This window comes from Pteronotus mesoamericanus, unplaced genomic scaffold (assembly GCF_021234165.1).
Source record: "Pteronotus mesoamericanus isolate MK-2021 breed Mesoamerican mustached bat unplaced genomic scaffold, CSHL_Meso_final contig_168, whole genome shotgun sequence".
Taxonomy (NCBI): Eukaryota; Metazoa; Chordata; class Mammalia; order Chiroptera; family Mormoopidae; genus Pteronotus; species Pteronotus mesoamericanus.
The window spans coordinates 102,748-125,528 of NW_026555067.1; the positions used below are offsets into that span (position 1 = coordinate 102,748).

The window sequence follows — 22,781 nt, forward strand, 5'->3', positions numbered from 1 at the left end:
ATAAAATCAGTAAGTATATTCTCAGATGGGGATAAAAAACATTCTTGAAATGAGAAAATTAAAAAAAGGGAGAACAGATTAGTGGCTGCCAGGAGTGAGGGATCTGGGAATGGGTAAGAGAGGGGTGGATAGGAAAGACAGGATGTGGGTGAGTCTATAAAAGAGTAATAGGAGGGAGGGTTGTGGTGATGAACTGTTTTGTATCCAGACTGTATTAATGTCAACATCCTGATTCTATATTGTACTATAGCTTTGCAAGATGTTATCATAGGGGAAACGAGGTGAAGGGGTAAAGGAGACCTTTCTATTTCTTTCAACTGCATTGTTATTTAGCAATGTCAAAATTAAAAGTTTAATTTAAAAGAGAGACCGTATTAAGAGATTCCCCCCTCCTCCAGAAAAACCCAAACCACCATTTCTGAGGTCTTTCACTCCACCTTAAGAACCTTGACTTTAGAAATTCTCTCTTGTTAGCAGCTTTGTTCCATCCTGCTGGTGTCAGGGAGGCCATTCCAAAACCTTTCTTTCCTCTCACCTGCCCAAATAACTGTTCCTCACCTGTCTCCTTTACAGCTTGGGGGACTCTTTCGGAGCTGAGTTATAGCAGCTAATGCAGCCTGAGGCCAGGTTCACCCCTCCTCCTGAGTAGCTGGAACTACAGGCACCCACCACCACGCCAGGCCAGCTAACGGCTTTAAGCACCAACTAGGTGCCAGCCTTTTAATCCTCAAAACAATCCCAGAAGCCACTTTACCAAGGGGGAAATTGAGGCCCAAGGAAGAAGAGTAACTTGCCAAAAGTCACACAGCTAGTGGGCAGCCAGCAGAGCCAGGATTTGAACCCCTTTGATCTAAGTCCAGAACTAACACTAACTATTGCAGTAGCCACACTGCCTCCCTGTGGAAACAGGCACCCTTCGCTATTCACTCTGTGTTCTTGGCAGGAAATCTGGGAGATGGGAGTTCCAGACTACACTACAAAAGGTCACTTGGCCATGTAAAGTCTACTCAGGCCAATCAAGACAATCCAAATGGGGAAGTAAGACTCTGATGTCGCAGTCTTTGGAGCCAACCAACCACAGGCGAAACCTCTCTCTCTCACTCACCCATTCCCTCAGTCTCACAAGCTCTCTCTGCCTGTACTCTAAGGGCTGCAGCTTCTTGGCAGCTCTGCACACTGCTGTGGACTCCCTGGGACAGGGTGGTGGGGAACTGTTTCAACACCAGCAGGTCCAGGATCTGCTTCACGGCGTGCATCTCAGGCCAAAGCCACCCACCCATGGCAAAGCTCCAGGAGCCATCAAAGGGTTTCTCCAGGGACCGCTGACCTCCTGGAAGCCGAATCAGAAGCTCTTCTCCTCTGAGAGCTGTCATCGGGCTCCCGGGGCACCTGGTGGGTCTGAAACCCAGCCACATCCACCTGTGATGGCGCTATGGTGCTCTGGCCCTTTGTGAGGATGGGTGGCGTCCACCAGCTGGGGGCCAGCAGCGCCAAGTCCAGACCAAGGATCCCAGCTCTGGCCCAGCACAAACGGCTCAGGTGCTTTGCCTCGGTGGGTCTCAGAGATGAGGTCCACTGCATGGCCATGTGCCTGCGCTGGGCACTGCACCCAGTGAGCTGTGGGCACCAAAATGGCAATTCCCTGAGTGTTGCAAGGGCGTGGAGTCCCTGTGGCTCAGGGAGTGGGGTTCTCGGCTTCCCTTCCAGAAGCAGGACAACTTCACTGGCTTTAGATGGTTCAGGACTTGTCCCCCTTGCTGTTACACTAGTGCCCTGTTTTCATGGCACCCCTTGCCTCTTTCTGCACGGCTCTTTATCCAGGGGCCCTGTGAGGGCACGTTCATTTGTGAGAGTTTGGGGAGAAGCCATCCAGCCCTAAAGGGAAGCGGAGTTTTCATCTGGAAAAGCCAGTGGACGGAACTCCGGAGGGTCAATTCCTTGGGAGACTTGGGAGAAGAGGCCGTCGCGATGAGCCCGTGTGTTGTTTACTCCTTCAGAGCAGGCTAGGACCGTTAGCCCAAAGCCCACTGTTGCCAAACTCAAATTCTCATACATCATACTGATTTAAATACAGCCTCCTCCCATATTTTTTGAAGTCATTTAGAACCTACCTACTTTACATACTCCACAAAAATTTACCCAACGTCTACTAATCACAAATAAGTCAAATTCTGGGGCTACAAAAGACCCTAAACTGCTGCTGCCCCTTGGAGCTAGATGACCCAGAGGCTCCTCACTAAGCCGCTGAATGTTGTCGCCTAGGAACATAAGCCCCCCTCTCTGACTTCCCCTTCTTCCCTGGGAATCATTTTGCCCTGTTCTGCATCTGGGTGGCAGCCCCATGCTTCTGTCTCTGGAAAGTCTCTTGCTGGGGGAGACTCCCCTTCTCATACAAGCACTGCCCAAAGACAGCTAGGGTGCTACTACTGCCTCTCATGGTCCTGTCTCTTCTTTGATGAAACCTCTCCCCTCCCCCCAAAAAACCCTGAACTCACTGCAAGTCCTTATTAAAGATGGACAGGAGAAGCAGAGTGAGTCATAGCAGATATTACTGTGGAAGCAAGAAATCGGAGAGATGCAAGAAGTCATGAACCAAGGAATGCAGGTGGCCGCTGAAGCTAAAAAGGCCAGGAAACAAACAGATTCTTACCTGAAGCCTCCAGCAGGAACACAGCTCTCCTAACAACTTGAGTTTAGACTTTTGACCTTCATAACACTAAGAGAAAAAAAAATATATATATATATATATATATATATTTCTTTTTTTTGTTTTAAGCCACTAAGTTTGTGGTCATTTGTTACAGCAGCAATAGGAAACTAATGAAACATGTACACACACGTATCTAGAAATATTTCTACATCTATACATCTGTGCCTATATTAAGATAAACATGACTTTATACTGGTGTCTCCAACTCTAATCCATTACCACATGAATCACCCTAGCTGCCCCTTCTTGCTTAATTATAATGTCCCTCACCAACAGTGAGAAGAAACCTTGCTCCCACCATCCCACCATCCGTTAATTTATTTATTCAAACACCATGCATATGCATGTAAAGCAGTTTCCAGAAATGTTCCTCTATGCCCCTCTGAGAATTTACCAATGCAAGTACAGTGTTCTGTGTTTACCTTATCCCTCAACTTTTATTTTTAATTCATCCTCCAACTTTTACATTTGAAATACTTTAAACATAGAATTCGCTTCCTTTCCTCCTGGAAAGCTTAGTGTTGTGGATGCTGCCTCTCTCCCTGCTTTACTCCCTCCCACTGGATTTTTGTCCATTTTCCCCTGGCAGAGCTCCTAAGAGATACTTTGCAGGCTTTTGGACCTGCTTGCCTGCCACCCTTGCCCTCTTGCTTCATTCCTCCACCCAAGCTCCTAGCCTGCTCAAATGTGCCTGACTCCGTTCCGGTGGCTCTGTGGTTCCGATCACATGCACCTCAACCACCAGTCTCTCTCAGGAGCTTCTTCCCACTGTATAACTGTATGCAGTGTCACTGGAGGGAAAAAGCAAAGTGTTGAGAGACTTGGAAAGTAAGCAAAGAGTATCAGGATAGGAAACATGAACGGAGATCCAAGAGAGGTTGGGAATCCCAAGGCAGAATGGCACCTGGCCCCGCATTCTATCTGGAGCTGTGGGATGGAGACATACTAGCAGTGCCCCACACAAACAGGAGGAGGAAACATGAGGCCAGAAATGACAGCCTGGCATTTAGGAAAGGCCCTGAGATGGTGCCCTCGGGTTCTCGATGGCTTATTTATAACATGAATGAGTTCCAGCTGAGAGCCTCAAAAAGAGACTATATAGAGGTGATGAAGAAGAGACTTGGTTGACAAAACAGCAGAGTACTATTCCATTGGATATGCGTATGTACCACATCTTTTCTTTCAAATTTTATTTTTCAGTTACAGTTTACATTCAATATTATTTTCTACTATCTTCAGATGTGCAGCATAGTTGTTAGACCATCATATACTCTATTTTAAGTACCCACCTGGCACTGTACATACTTATTACAATATTATTGACTATATTCCCTATGCCGGACTTCACCTTCCCACGGCTGTTTTGTGACTACCAACTTGTACTTGTTAGTCCACTCACCTTTTTCACCCATCCCCCCGACCCCTCTCCCCTTTGGCAACCATCAGTCTGACCTCTGAACCTATGAGTCTGTTTCAATTTTGTTTGTTCATTTATTTTGTTCTATATAGTCCGCATACAAGCGAAATCATATGGTCTTTGCCTTTCTCTGTCTCACTTCTTTCACTTAGCATAATATCCTCTGGGTCCACCGATGGTGTCACAGATGGTAAGATTTCGTTTCTTTTTATGTCCGGGTAATACTCCATTGCATGTATGCACCATAACTTCTCTTTGGTCAATTTTGACAAGTATAATAAGAAATATTATGACTTCAGAATCTTAAGAGCAGATTTTAGAATCTACAAAATACATTATTTCTGCCTATCTCACATTGATTGACCGTTTCAAAACAGGATTTCCTCAATTCTAAGACGACCATCAACTTTAATGCACATCATTAACTTAATAATGGAAATCTAGAGCATGCATGCTTATCATCTTTATTTCATAAATGTTAAAATGTTTAAAAATGAGCATCTTAAAATACAAAAGGACTCATTATAGTCCTTACTTGGTTCTTGTTTTATTGGGAATGCAGGACACTGACATTTGTGTTTGAAAAACCTGATTGGTAAAGGTGTGATTTTTAAAATGAAGGCATGATAGAGTTTTCAAATGTTTCTTCAACAACCTCAAGATTCTCACATTGTTTGTTTGGGTTTTTTTGCCTTTGAATTACGAATATGGAGAAAATATGAATTGGTTTCTTAATGTTGAGCTCTTGTTACTTTGAAGAAGTGATGTGTAATTCTTCTAATGTACTACTGAATTTATTTCCTTATTTTTTATTCAGATTTTTCGGGGGCGGGTATATTCGTAAGTAGAATTGGTCTACAGTTGTCTCTCTTTATGCTTATTTTGTCAGTTTTTGCAATCACTTTTCTTTCAGTTTTATATAAGGAATTGGGAAACTTTCTTTAACTTGTTGTGCTCCTGCACAGTTTAAAATAAGAATAATTGTAGAGCACAGAGGATTTTTTAGGGCTGTGAATCAATTCTTTATGATATTATAATAGTGGATACCTGTCATTGTACTTTTGTCCAAACTCATGGGATTTACGACACCCAGAGTGAACAGAAATGTAAACTAGGGAATCTGAGTGATAATGATGTGTCAATGTAGGTTCTTCAGCTGTAACAAATGTACCACTTGGGCAGGGGGGAGGGGTGTTGACAACAGGGGAGGCTGTGTGTGTGGGGCCAGGGCATACGGAAAATCCGTACCTTGTGCTTAATTTTGCTATGAACCTAAACCTGCTCTAAAAAACAAAGTGCTACCCTGGCTGGTGTGGCTCAGTGGACTGAGTGCCAGTCGGCCGGCAAACTGAAGAGTCGCCCGTTCAATCCCCAGTCGGGGCACATGCCTGGGTTGCGGGCCGGGTCCCCCGGTGGAGGGGCGAGCGAGAGGCAACCACACATTGATGTTTCTCTCCTTCCCTTCTCCTCTCTCTAAAAATAAATAAATAAATAAAATCTTTTTAAAAAGTAATAAAGTGTATTTTTCAAACAACATAAGAATTGTATATTCCATGAAGATTATAAATGACTACAAATCCTTTTTGGCCTGTCTCTCCTTGGAAGGTGGAGTTGGATGGCTTTTCATTTTTTTTTCCCCAGGGCTATTGTTAATTTCTTGGTTTTCATTTCTTTGTTTGTTTGTTTTAACAACAAAACCTGCAAATATATCATATCCACCTGCCATATCCTCCTCCCCTGTCCTTGGAATAAAAGTGGCCTTTTCCTAAGGCCAACCCTTCACACCTGTTTCAGACGCCATTCCCTTTGTTGCTCAGAAAGTTGGGTTTGTTTTTTTTTTTTCCACACTGTTGATTGTCTCGTCTCTTCCTTTGTCTTCAGGTTCTCTTTCTTAAAGGGCTAATATTGATCAGTATTTAAAGTCTCCAAATCTGAGCCCAGAGTAAACAACTCATACCCTGCAAGATTGCTTTTTTCTTCAGTCGCCCTCTTTCCCTTTGCAGGCAGGCATCTGGAAAGAGTTATCTGTCTCCACTGCCTTCTTTTCCAACTGCGTGTCATCTTGCCGACATCTGATTTTCCACCTACCTACCCAACATGAACCCAAAGCTACCCTTGCCCAGGTAGACGGTAAGCACTCGTCAAGAAATGTGAAAGTTGAGCTCCAGGCTTTCCTTGTGTTTATTCCCTTGCAGCTCCCTACTCAGAGGAGCTGTCCTCAGTCTGCTGCTCTTCAGTCCTCATGGATGGCTTCTTCTCTGGTGTCTGAGTGTCTCAAGGTAGAGCTCTTGGATCCAGGCAGGATGTAGTTTTGACATCAGAGTTAGAGTTTAAGGAGTCTAAAAGAGACTGTGTGTTTGAGGTACAGAAGGAGATCTGAGATGCTGGAGCATGGTGAGACAGAGAGAGAGAAGCAGGTGATGAGAACACGAGGGGAGACATTTTGTATAGCCCTGTAGATTAGGGCAGGGAGTTTGGATTTTTCTGAAATGCAGAGAAACGCCCATTAGAAGATTTTAAACAAAAGAGAGAGAAATTTCGTGCATCTTAAAAAAAGATTGGCTGCTATGTGAAGAACGGATGCTGCTGAGAAAAGAGGGAAGGAACCAGGCGAGCTACAAGACTTTTGTCACATTGAAGCTATTAAACGAAAGTGGGTTGGGCTAGAGTGGTGGGACTGAGACAGTGAGACATGCTGGGATTGCAGGTGTGTTTGGAAGGTACTGATAAGATTTTCTGAAGGACTGGATGAGAGATGTGGTGGAAAATTGAGGAGTTAAGCGTTATGCCAGGGGGTTTGGGTTGAGCCACTGGGTGAACAAAGTTGCGATTTTCTGAGATGGAGAACACTGGGGGAAAGAGATGTTTGTGGGAAATTCAGGACATGTTACATTTTAGAAATGTTAGGCTTGAGATACCTATGGGACATCCATGTCTGTAACTCTGTGTATTTATGAAAATGAGAGTTATTGGCATTTATACCAATCCCAGAGCCTTAGGACTGATGTGCCAGTGGATAAGAAGTTCAGGGACTGAGCCATGGAACACTCTAGTGTATAGCCAATGGGGAAAGCTCTCGCAAAGGAGGCTGAGGAGGAGCCTCTCCAGGAGAAGATGGTGATACAGAGGACAAGCAAGAAAGTATTTCAAGAAGCATGGAGCAATTAAAGTGGGTCAAGTGCTAAGAGGTTGGGCGGTGACAGCACATAAAATGGGCCAGTGTATCTGGCGACCTGGTGGTTACTGGTAATCCTAAAAGCCATTTCATGAGGATGGTGTGGTTAAAAGCCTGAGCAGAGAGAATGGGAGATAAGAAAATGAGTGCCAGTGATTCTTTCAACACTTTCTTGTCGGGCTAGCAAGGAAATGAGAATAGAAGAGAGACAGGTCAAGGGAGATTTATTTATCTAGTTATTTTTTAGAAGATTGGAGATCAAGGTGGATGCTTGTATATTGTCTCATTAGAGAGAGAGAGAGAAAAAATTATTGATGTAGGAGGAAGAGAAACAATACCGTAGGAGCAATGTCCTCATGGAGGCAGGAGGGAATGGTAGCATGTGCGCAGAGGAGGAGTCTTGGCCTAGGCCGAAGCCTTGAATGTTCCTCTATTATTTTAGGAGTGGGGGCAGAGAAAGCCAGGACAGGTGCCAGGAGGTTGATACAGGAGCTCCTGTCCAGTGGCCTTTATCTTCTCAGAGAAGTAAGAGGCATGGACTGTTTGTCCGTGTTTCCTAACTTTCAATTAATGCATATACAAATCTGTGTGATTAAAACTTTAACTGGTATAGTAATAATTTGGAGATACAGTCTCATATTATGGGAAAGTATACGTATTACAGGAATAAAGTGTGGTTAATGGGTAGTATTGAGTGCACGTGCCCAGTGTATATTTACTGATCGTATAATTGATCAAGCATCAATACACGCCAGGCCCTGAGCTAGGGTTTGATCTTAAAGTGTAGAGAGCAAGACGTAGACTTCCATGCCAGTTGTTACAGCAGTGTGATGATCTTGATGTCAGGATGGGCCTTAGACTACAGCCAGCTGCTTCTTCCCTGTCAAATCAGGGTGTGACTGGCTTATACCAATGTTCATATCTCGAGGGACCAGAAGGATAGAATCTGATCCCGGTCGTCAAGTCTTCATGTTCCCCATAGGAAGCCAGAGGGAAGGGGCTACCACTTACTCATCTATGTAGCATCTCTGTAACCCCTCTGGCATAGTTTCTGGCACACAGCAGACCTCAATAAATGTGGCATACGTGAGATGCTGAGTACTTTGTCCTTAGTGATCAGACATGAGACATTACTGTAGCTTGTGTTCAGCATAACAACAAGATCTCTTGGTTGCCTTAAGGTTATTTGAAGATATGATTACCCATGAGAATGAAATTTTTAAAAATTACACATTAAGAATGATTTTAAAAAAATCATGTACTTTTTTTTTCTGGGTAAAATCTACCAGTGACATGGCCAGGACAATGGCTGAGGGCTGTAGAGATGATCCATGTTTTTCTTTGGGGTGCAATCTCAAAAAAGTCTACATTCCCTCATATACAGCTGTGAAGCAGAAAAAGCTATTCAAAAGCAGATTGTTCTTCTTAAGTTTGCTGCAAAAATTGAGGAGCAAAACTTGATCAGAAAGGATGTGAGGATATCTGTAAAGTTTAATTATCCCATAATTAATGGGAGATTGTTCATGCATTGTCTGCATTAATATTGATGGTTTTGTTATGGGATAGTGCCCCACGTCCCACTGAAGGTGCTATGTATTACTTTGCTATTATTGGAAAAGCCTGTATGCTACAGCTACACATCTTGCCCCAGTGGTTTGATTTAGGGTTTATGGACCTGTAGTATTCAGTTTCAGGCTGGAACAAAAAATCTGTTTTCAGAAAGGAACAGATGGATCTCTGGGGCCGAGGACAGTTTCACCCAGGTCACTCGCAAGCGTAGCCGGCGAGCGAAGAAACGTCAGGCTGAAGAGCTGTCTGCGGCTGGGGAGGGCTGGGGAGGGCGGGGATGCGGGTCGCATGGACACGGAGGAGGCCCGGCCCGCCAAGAGGCCCGTCTTTCCTCCCCTCTCCGGGTACGGGATCCTGGGTGGGAAAGAAGAAACAAGGAAAATTCCAGTCCCAGCTAACAGATACACACCATTAAAAGAACTGGTTGAAGATATTTACTCCTACTGTAGAACATTTGGGACTTCAGATACACTTTAACTTGAAATCGAGGGAGTGTAGACATCAAGACCTGCAAAGAAACCAAGGATGTTAGCACTCTGACAAAAGCGGCTGATTTGGTGGAAGCCTTTATTCTCCGGTTTCAGGTGGAGGATGCACTTGCCCTCATTAGGTTGGATGACCTCTTCTTAGAGTCTTTTGAAATGACAGATGTGAAGCCCCTAAAGGGAGACCACCTGTCGAGGGCAATAGGAAGAATCACTGGCAAAGGAGGGAAAACCAAGTTCACCATAGAGAATGTGACACGGATGCGGAGAGCTTTAGCTGATGTGAAAGTTCACATCCTTGGATCTTTCCAAAACATCAAGATGGCAAGAACTGCCATTTGCAAACTCATCCTGGGAAATCCTCCATTAAAGGTTTGTGGCAATATTCGAGCTGTGGCTAGCAGAACAGCAGATGGATTTTGATTTCGAATCAGAGACTTTTGTCTTTGGACTCCAGAGAAGAAGACCTTACCCTTTACAAGTGGTCACAAGAAGCCATGAGAAGGATTTTTCAGTCACTCCAAGCCTCTGTCCCTTCTTCAGTTCTCAGCCAGAAGAATAAACAAAAAGGAAAAGGTTGACAGTATTCATTCAACGGCTTTGAATATAATGTAAGTATCAAACTTTAGTACCGTGATTATACTTAAACATTAGTTATAACTTATCTTTTTTTTCATTTTAAATTACATGCAGCAGATTTGCATAGTTTTTAAGTCTCTCATTTGGAGGGAAAATTCTTATTTTTCTATAAGAGTTTATAAGTTTTTAAACCTATAAATTTATGAACATTTCTTCTCTGAGTTGTAATTAAAGAATTATCTCAGAAAACCTCTCTGAATCATGACCCTTAACACTGGGTGGTGTGTCACTATTTTACAATCAGGTCATTCATAAGCAGCAGTTTGGCTCTACCGTGTGGACCAAAAAGGCTAATATTTGTACCTATTTTGCCACTTGTAAAACTGAAATTGAAGACCTGTATCACAAGGTTGACAGGAGGAAAGAATGTTATTTTTATATAAGTATATATGCTGGGTTTCTTTCTTCTAAGCAGTAAAGTATGATAACAGAATGTTCTTAATGCTAAGAAAATGTTCTTCAAATGTAATAGAGTGTTTTAACTAGTGCCTGCCTATTTAAATATTATCTGATTCAGTTTATTCATTTTTGAAATGTAAGCACTCACTTCATTAATTAAAAAAAGAAGAAGAAGAAGAAAGGAACAAAGGGTGTCAGGGCTTAGAGTCAAGCTTTGCAGTTTGAGTCACAGTTAGTTGTGTGACCTTGGGCAATATTTTAAACCTCTCCGAGCCTCAGTTCCCTCGTTTCTAAAGTATATTAAAAAAGAAAAAAGGAACGGTTCTTACCTCATATGGCGATTGTGAGGATGAGATGAAATATGTCAAATACTTAGTAATACTTGTGATATAGTGTAAGCACTGAAAAAATAATAATAGACGTTGTTAACAGTATGGAGCCTAGAAAAGGAGGTCAAGAAACTCTCATTGTCTTGCCCATATGTCTATGGGTTACATAGAGTGAAAAAAAACACACAGATCAAAAGCCGCAAGTATTTCATTCCCCACTGTCAGGGTTTTTTCCCTTTGAATGTTAATATGCGGTCACTGTGTAGGGTCTTCCGAGAAAGAAGAAACTGTTGCTTCTTGACACCCATTTCATGAACCCAAGAACCCAAGAACCCAATCGTGGTTTCCTCAGAGTACATATAAAACAGAGTGTCTGGGTCTATCCAGCAAACACTTGGACATTGCTGATCCAACCATTCTACCACCCCTAGTAGACCCTCAGGTACCAGTAAACAACATCTCAGTCTTTGTTCTCTCCTTCTAAAAATGTGTTCATTTGTTCACTTCGGCAATGCTTATTGATCATCCTCCTTAAATGCAGTTTGTAAGATTTTACAGGATAGTTGTGTGTTTTGAATCTTGAATCCCACTGAGTAGCAACACCCCATTTCTCCCTCCCTTAGTAACCACCATTCTACTCTGATCCTAAAGGGTTTGACTGTTTTAGATTCCTCGTGTAAATGGAAAGATGTAGTATTTGTCCTTCTGTGACTGGCCTATTCCACTTAGCATTATGTCTTCAAGGTTCATCCATGTTGTTGCATATTGCGGAATTTCCTTGTCTTTTTTTTTTAATGCTGAATACTATTCCATTGAATGTATATACCACATTTTCTTTATCCATTCATCTGCTGACAGACATTTGGATAGTTTCCACAGCTTGCCTCATGAGAATAATGCTGCCGTGAACATTGAGGTGAACATTAATATCTCCTGGAGATGCTGATTTTGATTCTTGTGGATAACAAGCCAGAGGGGGCATTCCTGTATTGTAGGGTAATGACTAATCTTTGATTTTTTAAAGTTTCTCTTTCTTTCTATTTCCCAGTTTTATTGAGAAATAATTGACACACGTCACTCTCTAAGCTCAAGGTGTACAGCATGATGATTTGATTTATATATATTGTGAAATGATGACCACAATAAGTTCAGCTAACATCTGTCATCTCATAGAGACACAATAAAAAGAAAGAACATACGGAAAAGAAAAAAAAATGTTTCCTTGTGATGAGGACTCAGAGGATACACTCTCTTAACAACTTTCCTGTATGTTGATATCATACAGCAGTGATAACTAAAGACATCACGTTGTACATTGCTTCCCTAGTACTTATTAATCTTACAACTGGAAGTTTGTACCTTTTGACCAGCTTCCTCCAACGTATTTGTTTGTTACTGAACTTACCATCTTGGTGTAGAATTTTTCTGCTTAACTTTTAGTCTTGTCTGACTAACCTGTGATCTTTCCCGAGCACTGGGACTCTGCCATCCCCAGTACCTAAAGCGTTATCTGGAACATAATAGGCCCCCAAAGGTTATTAAAGGAGCGAATTGCTGTGGGTGGGAGACAGTCTAGAAGAGAGTGAATAGGATGACAGGAGTGAAACTTCTATGATTTTAAACGGGTGACCATGGATCTATCGGCTAAGAAGGTCCTCATTCCCTTTTCACGGCCTGCTCCCCTAGTCTCCTGACTCCAGGTGCTCAGGACACAGATCTGGCTGTCACATTCCCCATATCCAGTCAGTCATTGGAGCCTGTGGATGGATTCTGCCTCCACATTCCCTTCAAATAATCCTTCCCTTCTGTTCCATCTGCACACCACTGCCCTTACCTCAACCCACTTTCTCTCTCATCTGCAGCAGCCTCCTCACTGGTCTTCCCGTCTCCCATCTTGTCTTCCCTAATCCCCATCCAGGAGCCAGAGTCAGCTTTCTAAAACGCACATCTCACCAGTACTTCTCAACTAGAGTGGTGGTTTCCCATTGACTGTGGGGTGAGGTTCCAACTCCATCAAGTGGATTACTAGACCCTCCATTCATTACCTGGCCCCTGCCTAACACTCTAGCTTTCCCTCCAGCCACTCCGTGCCCCTCTCCTCAGACCTCTGTATGAGATATCCCTTCGCCTGGGATCCTGTTCATAACACAATTGCTTGATTCCATGTACAGGCTGGTAAAAACATTCTCTTACCATCTCAATTTTGGCTAAGACCCAAGGGCCGAGGACAAAGTATCAAGTGTTTCCTTGAACCTTACCTCATACCATTTGTAAAAGAAATCAACTCCAGGTGAAATGTGATCTGAATGCGTAAGGTAAAATAATACAACTTTAAAATGAGAATGTAGAAAGTATGTTCATGATCTTGGGGTAGACAAAAAATTTCTTCACCAGGATTCAAACAGCACTACTAGTAGAGGGGAAGGAAACGATAAGTTGAGCTATGTAACACCTGGGAAATTCTCTTCATCGGGGACACCAATAAGTGAGCGAAACCACAAGCCAAGGAGTGGGAAAAGATGTTTGTCGTACATTTTGGTGGTTTTTAGAGAAGGTGAGTAGCTACAAACTGATGACACAACCATTCTTCTCCTACAAATGGAACCGTTAGTCTCTACGGTCATAGGACATGCATCTTCAAGAACATGTACATAAACTTCAAAGCAAAACTAGGATGAACCACATTTATTAACAACTTTGCATTATAACCAAAACTTGACAGGAAAAAAATATCTACAATGTCCAACTCCTGGGGCACAAAGGAAATAAAATAAAAACTGCAATAACAAACAATGGCAAAATAACAAGTAAGAACATTGCGTAAGTTTTGTGGGATGTGACCAAGGCTACACTTAAAGTTTGTGGCCTTCAAGGCTTTCATCATTTCAAAGAACAAAAAGAAAATATAGTACTCCCTGGAAGTTCACTTCAGGTAGGGTCACCACGTTTAAATAATCCACTCATTCTTCCTAGTACCTGCGTGGCAGGTACTGTTCTCTGCCCCTCGCAGTATACTTTATGAGTTGGGCATTTCCCCTTGTCCCTGTCTTTTGGAAGTGCTCCACATTTCAAAACTGGGCTGCGTTCAAGGCTCAAATGATGTATAAACACGCCCTTGGTGCACAGGAGATTCTGACATGTGGCGTAAGAGGGAGTCAAGGGAACTGCTCGTTGGCACTGTCAGGGAATCATCTGCATGTTGCTCCAACTACTAGTCAGGGACAATCAAACAGGAACAGCATTTCCACAGGACCAAAATATTGCATAGCGATACAGGTCAACTGGGTACATCCCCGTCTATTGGATTACGGACCCTAGACCTGAAAGGAATGCCGACATTATATGTTCCTTACTAACACCTGTGCTGTCGTTGGCCTGGGACAAAGACATTTTCATGGTAAGGATTAAACAAGACTTGCCTACGCAGAAAGAATGATGTCTGGGACAGAGGCAATAGTCAGTGAATACTCTAGAATTTATTTGCCTTGGAAGATGGATTTTTAAGCACAGCAAACACCACAAAGCTGTTCTTAAGAATAAGCTCAAACAAAACTGTTCTTCCAAGACAACCTAATGCAGGTTAAAGCTTTGACAGATCTGTGTAAATTGGTGTAGAGACTGTTTTCCTCAACAAATGCTCAAAGGATTTTCTCTGAAGTGAGCAGCTTGGTGCATATTAAAGCATGCTTTCTTTATGAAGCTTGTAAAACAATGAGTGCACTTCTATGGCTTCTCCCCTGAATGGGTTCTTAAATGAAAAACAAGGCTTGATTTATGTCTATAGCTTTTCCCACAATACTCACACATGAATGGTCTCTCTTCAGTGTGTGCCATGTGGTGCACACTAAGGTCTCTTTGTCGACTAAATGTTTTTCCACAACTATGACATTTATAAGGTCTTCCATTTGTGTGGATTTTTAGATGGTTTGCAAAACCTTTTCTATTGCAAAAAACGCTCCCTACACTCAGGGCAAGTGTATACTTCTTGACCAGAAAAGGTTTTCTGGTGTTCTGTGAGGTGTGACAGCTGACTGAATTGCTTCTCACATGCATTGCATTTATAGGGTGTCTCCCTTGTGTGAACTCGAAGATGCCTTTGTAAGTTGGACTTACGAAGGAATCTTTTCCCACACTCAAGGCACTCATGAGGAAGATCTCCCGAATGAATTTTCAGGTGCCCATTAAGTACCTTATTGGAAATAAATTCTTTCCCACAGTGAGTACATTGGTGTGGGTTCTCTTGGGCACGGTTTTGCTCATGGGCCCCGGGGCTGAGAGGTTCTTCCTGGTTGTATCTCTCAGCTCTTTCTTCTGGAAAGGGGTTCCGATCACAGACAGGCAATGGGTGCTCTCTGGATAGCTGCTCGGCGGGATTTCCCAGCTGATCTTTCGGCTGTTCCGAGTCTTCTGGTAAACTGGGATCAAGAAGTGCATTTCCATCTGAAGAAACAGAAAGTGGATACATACTCTCCAGTTAGTTTGTTGTTGTTTTTTTCCTGCTTTGATCTGCTTTGACACATTTTCTCTCCCAACATCAAAATCAAGAGTGCGAATAGAAATTGCAGATGTCACCATGTTCCAAAGGGAATGGAGAGGTAGGGACTGAGAAGAGTTATACTCAACAGCTAGTGGGAAGATAAGAACTTCCAAGTGACATCCGACACCTCTTTACTCTGGGAGTAAGCGCAAAAATTTCTTCAGTTTCTTCCCGAGCATCACATGAACCCTCACCTACCTGTCTTGAAGTCGAGCCATTGCAATTGTTGTTCCGTTTCCATGCAGTCCTGTAGTTCCTTCATCCAGGGCTCTATGGGGTCAGGCTTTGGTGGTGGATATGCTGGCCGTAGGAGAGATGGGAGGAAGGGCAGTTTGAGTCAACACAGGTTCATGCAGTGTGAAGGTCTCTTTCTGGGACATGTGGCCTCTCAATATCTGCCTGCTACCTCGTCCGCGCTGCTTTACCAGGAGCCTCTGACAAGTCATTTTTGTTGTGTTTTTTCAGTTTTCAAGATGAGGACAAAACTCAAATTGGGGGTGAGGGAGATCCTATTGTGTTCAACTCAAACCTACTCTCCTCCAGTCTATGGAAGGGAGGTGAATCAATTCTGGTGTCACGTCAATACACTGAATGTGTTCCACTCTTGTTTTGAGAATGGAACTGTAGGTGAGGGCCAGAACATGAAGTCAGATTTCCTAAAGTGCTGGCGTATTAAAACTGAGAGACACTGTCTAACTGACTGCCAAGTGAAGAAAGAGAGAGGCCAAAGTAGGGGTTAGGAAACTGGTTACTGGAAGAATTTTAGTAAGAGACACTCAAATTATAATGGCAACGGAAGTAGGTAACCAACAGGCAAAAATAAATAAATAAGTAAGTAACTTGTATATGTTTGTTTCAGCTGAAGTCTAGAAGTAGATTCTCTTGAAACTAACCCAAATAATCACCAAACAGTGTTTCTCACTGTCAATTTAAAAAAAAAAAAAAAACAGAAGTGCCCCTGTATCCTACCACCCCTCTCCTCAGGGAGAGCTGCTGTGGCTCCACCCTCTTTGCACACTCCTACCTTACCTCTGGCCAAGTTTGCTGGTCTGCAGTAAAGTGTGCGTTGGAAAATGGCTCATTTCAGATGGAAATACAGGGCAATGTTTAAATATTGGAATTAGTAAAATGACATTAGCAGGTTAGTGCGGCTAATGTTGATATGAAGGAAAATTTAACTTTCAGGATATTCTATCAAAGCGCAGGAAGTCGACTAAAATACCTTATTTCCTGTTTTCACTTAAAAAAAGGCCAGATATTTCAAATGAAGAGACCTTAAATACAACTGTTCATTTTGGTTATGCCTACATTTCAAAATTAAAGTTAGGATGAGAGGGTATGAGTCCCAGGTCAAATAAAACTGCATGTCATGGATCAAAGGAAAGCCGCCATCGAGTGGAAGTGCGGGCTATCGCAGAGGTGGTGGGTGGACAGCGGCACAGCCTCAGGGTGGCAGAAACCTGGAGGCCCAGAATCCCCCCATTAGAGAGACGTGAAAATAAGTTCATAATGAAAGGATGTGTTCCTGTGGAGGCTCCCAGCCCATACATAGAGCATGGACTTGATATTCTTCAGGCTCTAGACTTCATCACAGGTCACCATTAAACCAACCCAGACACCTGTCCCTTGGGTGAAAGGGAGCTAAAGATGTGACTAGTCAAGGACTGAAACCGCCCTGTGGACAGGATCTAGCAGCCAGTCATGAGAACAAGGCCAGGAGTATCACCACCGGGCAGCTGGGTCTCATGGACTTACCATCAGTCCAGCTGCCCCTTTCTGTGCAGCACCAACCAAAGAAGACTGAGGACTGTCACCTTGCTTACTCGCCCCAGCATAGTATTCCCTGGTGCCAGCTTTCAAAGAGGCTGGCCCAAACTTGAGCTCCTTGCTGGATATTCACCTCATGCACTTCTTAACTGTCTACCAACCCCACCCCACCCACCTCCCTCCTGTGTAACATTCAGATCCTTGTGGCTCAGGTGCACTCAGCCTCCACTTTCTGGATGCTCAAAGCCTTGCTCCTGCCACTATCACTAGTCTGCACTCCTCAACCTATGCTCATGGCCCATGTCAGCTAAGGACACTCCCCCTTTGACCCATCTGCCACCCTTCTGACCTCAGTTCCCATCCTCTGCTCATGCAGTCAGTAAAATACTACCACAAATGATGAATGAACTGGACACCGACTTAAAAGATTTTCACAGACATCAGCCTTCCTTCTGTCTGCCAACATGGGGAAAACAGCCATGGCACTCATCACAAGGCAAGCCCGTGAGTGAAAGTGAGCAGACACAGGCACTCATATGCTGTAATGGGAGGATAAATTGGTACAGTGATTTTGGAGGGCATTCGACCATATCTGTTAAAGTTTTAAATGTATATGCCCGCTAACCAATCGTTCTTAACCTAGAAATTTGTCCTGCGGACACATGCCCATGGAAGGATGCTTACCGTGCATCCTTTATAGCTTGGCCCCAGGGTAGTTTGGTCAACATTGAATGCCAGTCAGAAGTCATGCCTCTAAGCCTACTTCTGTTGGAAGCACTCTTCTCTTTGCCCTCACAACCACCTGGGAGGCTGTGCTGGAAGTGATCCTAAGGGTGTAAATGAGCCCTCTTTGTACTGGGCCCTGGGTTGTTCTGCTCTTCACTCCCGGCTAGGACTCCTTACTCAAAAGCCTGCAAATGCCAAACTCAAATTCTCTCACATCCATTTTTTTAAATTAGCCCCAGAATCAGATTATTAGCCATTTAGAGCCACCCTCCTTTGCATAGCCCAGAAAAATACCACCCCACAGCTGTTAGCCATTGAAAAGACAGAGCCTTGTGGTTATATGATCCCAAGCTGCCACTGCCCTTGGAATTCTCGGACCTATAGACTGCCAGTGTGCTACTGGGCTATGACATCACCTAGGCAGGTAAGCCCCCCCCTCTGAGCCCTTACTCCCTGGAGAGTTTCCTTGTGCCCCTCTCCTTCTGACCCCTGACTTTCCCAACAAGCACACCTGACAAAGACTTGCCCCACAAAGCTTGTGTGTGCTACTGCTCCCTCCTGGTCATATCTTGTTCCCAGATCAGCCCGCAGATCCCTTCGACCCTCCACAAGTGGTAAGGAGGGAGAGACTTTGGTGACCAGGAGGTAGACATGAAGACCTCCCAGTGGGCAGGATAAAGGGTGTTATACCACTTTAAACAGGGATGAGAAAGGGGTAATTTCCTTTCCTCCTAATTGTTATATTTTACCTGTTACATCATTCTGTCTCTCCCTTGTTAAATATACTGGACTTTCCTGTGCTTTAGAGACTAAAGTATTCAAATCAAGAGCAATAGTGCTGCTCAGCATCATGTGTGATCTTTGTACCCGGCACTGTTGGTAAGAGGAACAAATTCACACATGTAATGGGAACTCATATGCAGAAAGATTTATAACTCAACACGACTGGCTGGGTTCTGCCACGTGTTGCAGGCATACACATAGAAATACAGATTTTTTTAAAAAACTTGTTAACAGAGCAGGGATATAGGTGAGGTAGGGACTGGAATATAAATGTCAATATTTTACATAGTTTGGCTCTGACCTTAATGGATATACATATGCCCTTTTGAGTTTTTCCTCCTGGTCACCTCTGTTAAAAACAAACAAACAAACAAACAAACAAACAAACAAACAAAAAACGAGGCAGGGTACATGTCTTCTACATGCCCAGAACTTGCTGGAGCAAGCTACAAAATTTGGTACCCGGAAAAATCGAATAAATGCAGAAAGGGAGACAAATTTGTGACCAAACAACCACACTGTGACGTTATGAGAGGAATTCCATGAGGGGGCAGGGTAGTGTTGCACAGATAACACATGGTCCTACTGTTAGGCCTAGAATGGACCAAGCCATCCTTTCCAAGGAGAGGGTGAAGTCTCACATGTACCATTCCCCACTGTCTGCCAGATACCTGGAGAGGAGATGTGGCACTTGGAATGGAGACCATAGGAGAGAGTGGAAAACCATAAGTAAGCAAGCACCAGAGGTAGAATTTCTATTGGCTTCAAGAGCAAATGGGTCCTAGTGTCTAGGATATCCATTCTCACGCATTTAAGACACGGGAAGAAAGCAAGGAACCCAGGAAAGGTACCTGAATATTTAACAGATTTTTGAATTCAAATACAATATAATGGTCTTTTTTAACGTGATATCTCTCAGGATCTGCCCAGAGAACCTTGTGCTTTCTCCCTCTACACAATCCTGGAAAGTCCTCGACCACCCTCGAGACTTCCATGAACTTCTACAAGTCTTTCTTCCCCTGGACTTTCTCCCCCTAGACTAACTCCTGCATTGTCTGGAGCAGTGGTTCTCAAGCAGTAGTATGCGCAGCATTTACCTGGAGTGCTTGTTAAAAATGCACCACAGGCGATCCTGCTACAGAGAATCTTCTTAGTATGCTTGGAGAAACACTGGTCTAGGATTTCATGGATAAGATACATGTTTGTTGTACTGTGGCAAGCGATTACATCGTCTTAAAGGATCTGAAGTGAGTACGGTATGTTGATAAAGTCGCATGTGTGAATGTCGCTCTTATGCCATAGGAGCAACTGAGGCCCTTGGGACCCACAACAACACAAATTCCTTTGATAAAAAAAATATACTGGGGAGATTAATCTTGATTCATAACACTCAAACTCCCTTCAATTTCCGGTATAACATTCTTGGCTAAAGCCTCCTTCCTGAGCAGGTCCCTCAGCCTCAGCTTAAGGGATTCTGAACCCTGTTCGAGCTGATGTGCTCTGTGGCCCGCTGCTCCCCAAGAGACATTTCCTCCTCCTCCTCTTTATCGGACTGATCCATTTTCATCTGATATCCAGTGTTCCTAGCCAACTCCAACCCTGGAGAGCCCCTGAGCTCTCAAAACAGAAATCAAGGAAAAGGAGCAAAACCCTTGCCTTACCAGGGTCCAGAAAGAGCTGGCCTTCCCCAGCAGTGCCATAGCTCAGCTCCTGCAGGCCTGCCTGTGGGATCCACGCCTCTGCCACTGGGGCCGTGGAGACAGGTCGTACTGCTTGGAGTGGGAGTGCCTCCAGGTGGATGTCTGGTAGTATGTCTGCCATTCTGACTGCTGCCAAGTCTTCCGAGAGCATTTCATGCTTGTCAATCTGGGGAAAATGCCAGAACCCATCACTCTAAAGCCCAGACCAGCAGTGCCCAGTAGCAATATAATGCAAGCCACGCAAGTCATCTTAAAATTTCAAAATGTAACCAGGATAAAGAATTATTAATATGATATTTTACCTGCCTTGTTGTTCAGCCTAAGTCTTCTGAATGTGGTGTGCGTTTCATACTTACAGCATATCCCAGTTTGGTATAGCCACATTTCTAGTGCTCAAGAGCCACCCTTGGCTGGTGCCTACCATACGGGCAATGCAGGATTAGACCACATGAAGACAACATCTCATGTAGTAAGCCAAACAAGGAGACGCAGAAAGGAAGGGAAATCACAAACGCATCCCATCCTGGAGGCAACAAACTCTGGAAGAGTCCTGTTCATGCAGGCTAATTGCAGAGCCCCATCAGCACACAAGACTCCAGTGCCCCTAATGCCCAACCAGAACTACTTTCTCCCTTCTCTAAAGATGCTGCCTTGTGCTCAGCTATCGCACACCCCAAACAGGTTTTACCCGGTGCTTCTGAACAGAGGGCAGGGCCACCACCCCGAGAAGGTGTTTTGGATGTGATGGCAGGTGCTGGCTACCAGAATTTAGAGGGCAGAGATGGGAGTATAGATAATGAACAGTGCAGAATTGCTCCAGGTCCCTACCAAATTTGGAGTGTCCCCCTCAAGTGTTCATGTAGGTAATAAGAACCTGTCAAGAACCTCACCTTGTTGGTCATATAATCACAACACATTTTTGCAAATTTTAGCTTGGCTTGACTTTTCTAGGGAAGCACTACTTTGGAAATCAAACTCATGGTGATGTAAAGTACAGCACGGGAAATATAGTCATTAATATTGTAATAACTATGTATGGTGCCAAGTGAGTACTGGAAATATCAGGAGGAACACTTTGTAAAGTACAATATATGACCGTCTAAGCTCTATGATGTACACCTGAAACTAATACAAAACAATACTGAGTGTAAACTGTAACTAAATTTTTATTTAAAAAAATGAAATGTTATACTGCTAATTGTTCAGATTCACCAAGAATTGTTTGCCACTTCGGAAAATCACATGACCAGCAGCAACACTGCTATTAGTGTTTGAGCTGTATCAGTCCGAAACACTGCCTGTTGCCTTCACAGTGAGTCTGTGCAGAGAGGCAAGCAACTGACAACTTCATAGATCTTGTGGTGCCCTCAAACCCAGACATGCGTGCGCTGAAACGCTTTGTACTTTTTAATAAACCATGTTCCTTTTCCTTTAAATTCCTTCAAGACTCTACTTGACTCAAAAGTTGGACAACTTTCTTTGTAAAGAGCCAGACAGTAAATATTTTATGCTTTGTGTGCCACATTCAGACTGTGACTTATCCTCCTTCTTCCCCTTCTCTATTTAACAGTGCTTTAACACTTCAAAACCATTATTAGCTCACAGGGTATACAAAACAGGTTGTGGCCAGATCTGGTCTGCAGACACTAGAGCATAATATTGGTGTTTTTGAGGAATAATTGTAGGTAGGCTATGTTAACTATGCAGGTCATTTAAGTACACTTACTTAATGGACTTTGGAGAATATTTGTTACAGAAGCAGGGGATGAGTATGATGAGGTTGAAAACCACTGACCTATAGGTTTTCTCTGGCAGAAGAGAGACATGAAAAGGGCTGTGGAGAAATCCTGGGGCTGAAGAATGACGCAGAGACAAATGTCCTATCCAATCCCACCTGCCTCTGATACCTGTTTGGTAAATTACCCAGGTCCCAAACTCTTTTCTCACCTGCGGCTCTGGTATCTCAAGTCCGGTCTCTAATTCTTCTAATAGTGACACGACACTTTCTGTAGTCTCTGGGCATTGTTCTGTAACCCACGTCTCTAGTTCGCAAGGCAGGATTGTCAGGAATTGCTCCAACACTAGAAGCTCCACCATTTGTTCCTTAGAACGCATCTTTGGCTTCAGCCATTGACCGCAAAGCTCCCGGAGTTTGTTGAAAACTTCACGAGGCCCTGCTGCTTCTTTGTACTGGAACTGCCTGAAACGCTGACGGAAGACTTCAGAGTCATTATCATACTCTTGAAACACCGAGCCCAGATTCAAGGAGGCCTGGACAGCACGACTGAAGGCAGTAGACATTGCCCTCTTCCAGCAGTGTCCAATTTATCTGGCACCTGAAGTCTCAGATTCAAATTTCTTTCTTTGTGTATTTCTTTGGATGAGACACCTACAGCTGAGGGCAGGGAGAATGAGAAAGGAGAAGCAGCAGTGGTTACCAGAGGGCATCCTTACTTCCTTTAATTGCTTGCTTTTCAGCAAAGCCCCGAAGTAGCAGACTGTAATCTTTTAGATAATTTTTAGGAACTGAGGAAAATGTTAAAAG

The 22,781-nt window shown here is 43.6% G+C and overlaps 1 protein-coding gene and 1 pseudogene across 1 annotated transcript; one reads left to right on the forward strand and one right to left on the reverse strand.

Moving 5' to 3' along the window:
• The first annotated feature begins 9,122 nt into the window (after positions 1–9,122).
• LOC129064624 (RNA-binding protein PNO1-like) lies at positions 9,123–9,805 on the forward strand (annotated as a pseudogene).
• Positions 9,806–14,350: 4,545 nt separating this feature from the next.
• LOC129064627 (zinc finger protein 449-like) lies at positions 14,351–22,537 on the reverse strand. The gene is given in 5 exon segments (XM_054565758.1): positions 14,351–14,683; positions 14,685–15,163; positions 15,459–15,560; positions 20,198–20,402; positions 22,184–22,537. Coding segments are annotated over 5 exon segments (1,473 nt in total).
• Positions 22,538–22,781: the final 244 nt, after the last annotated feature.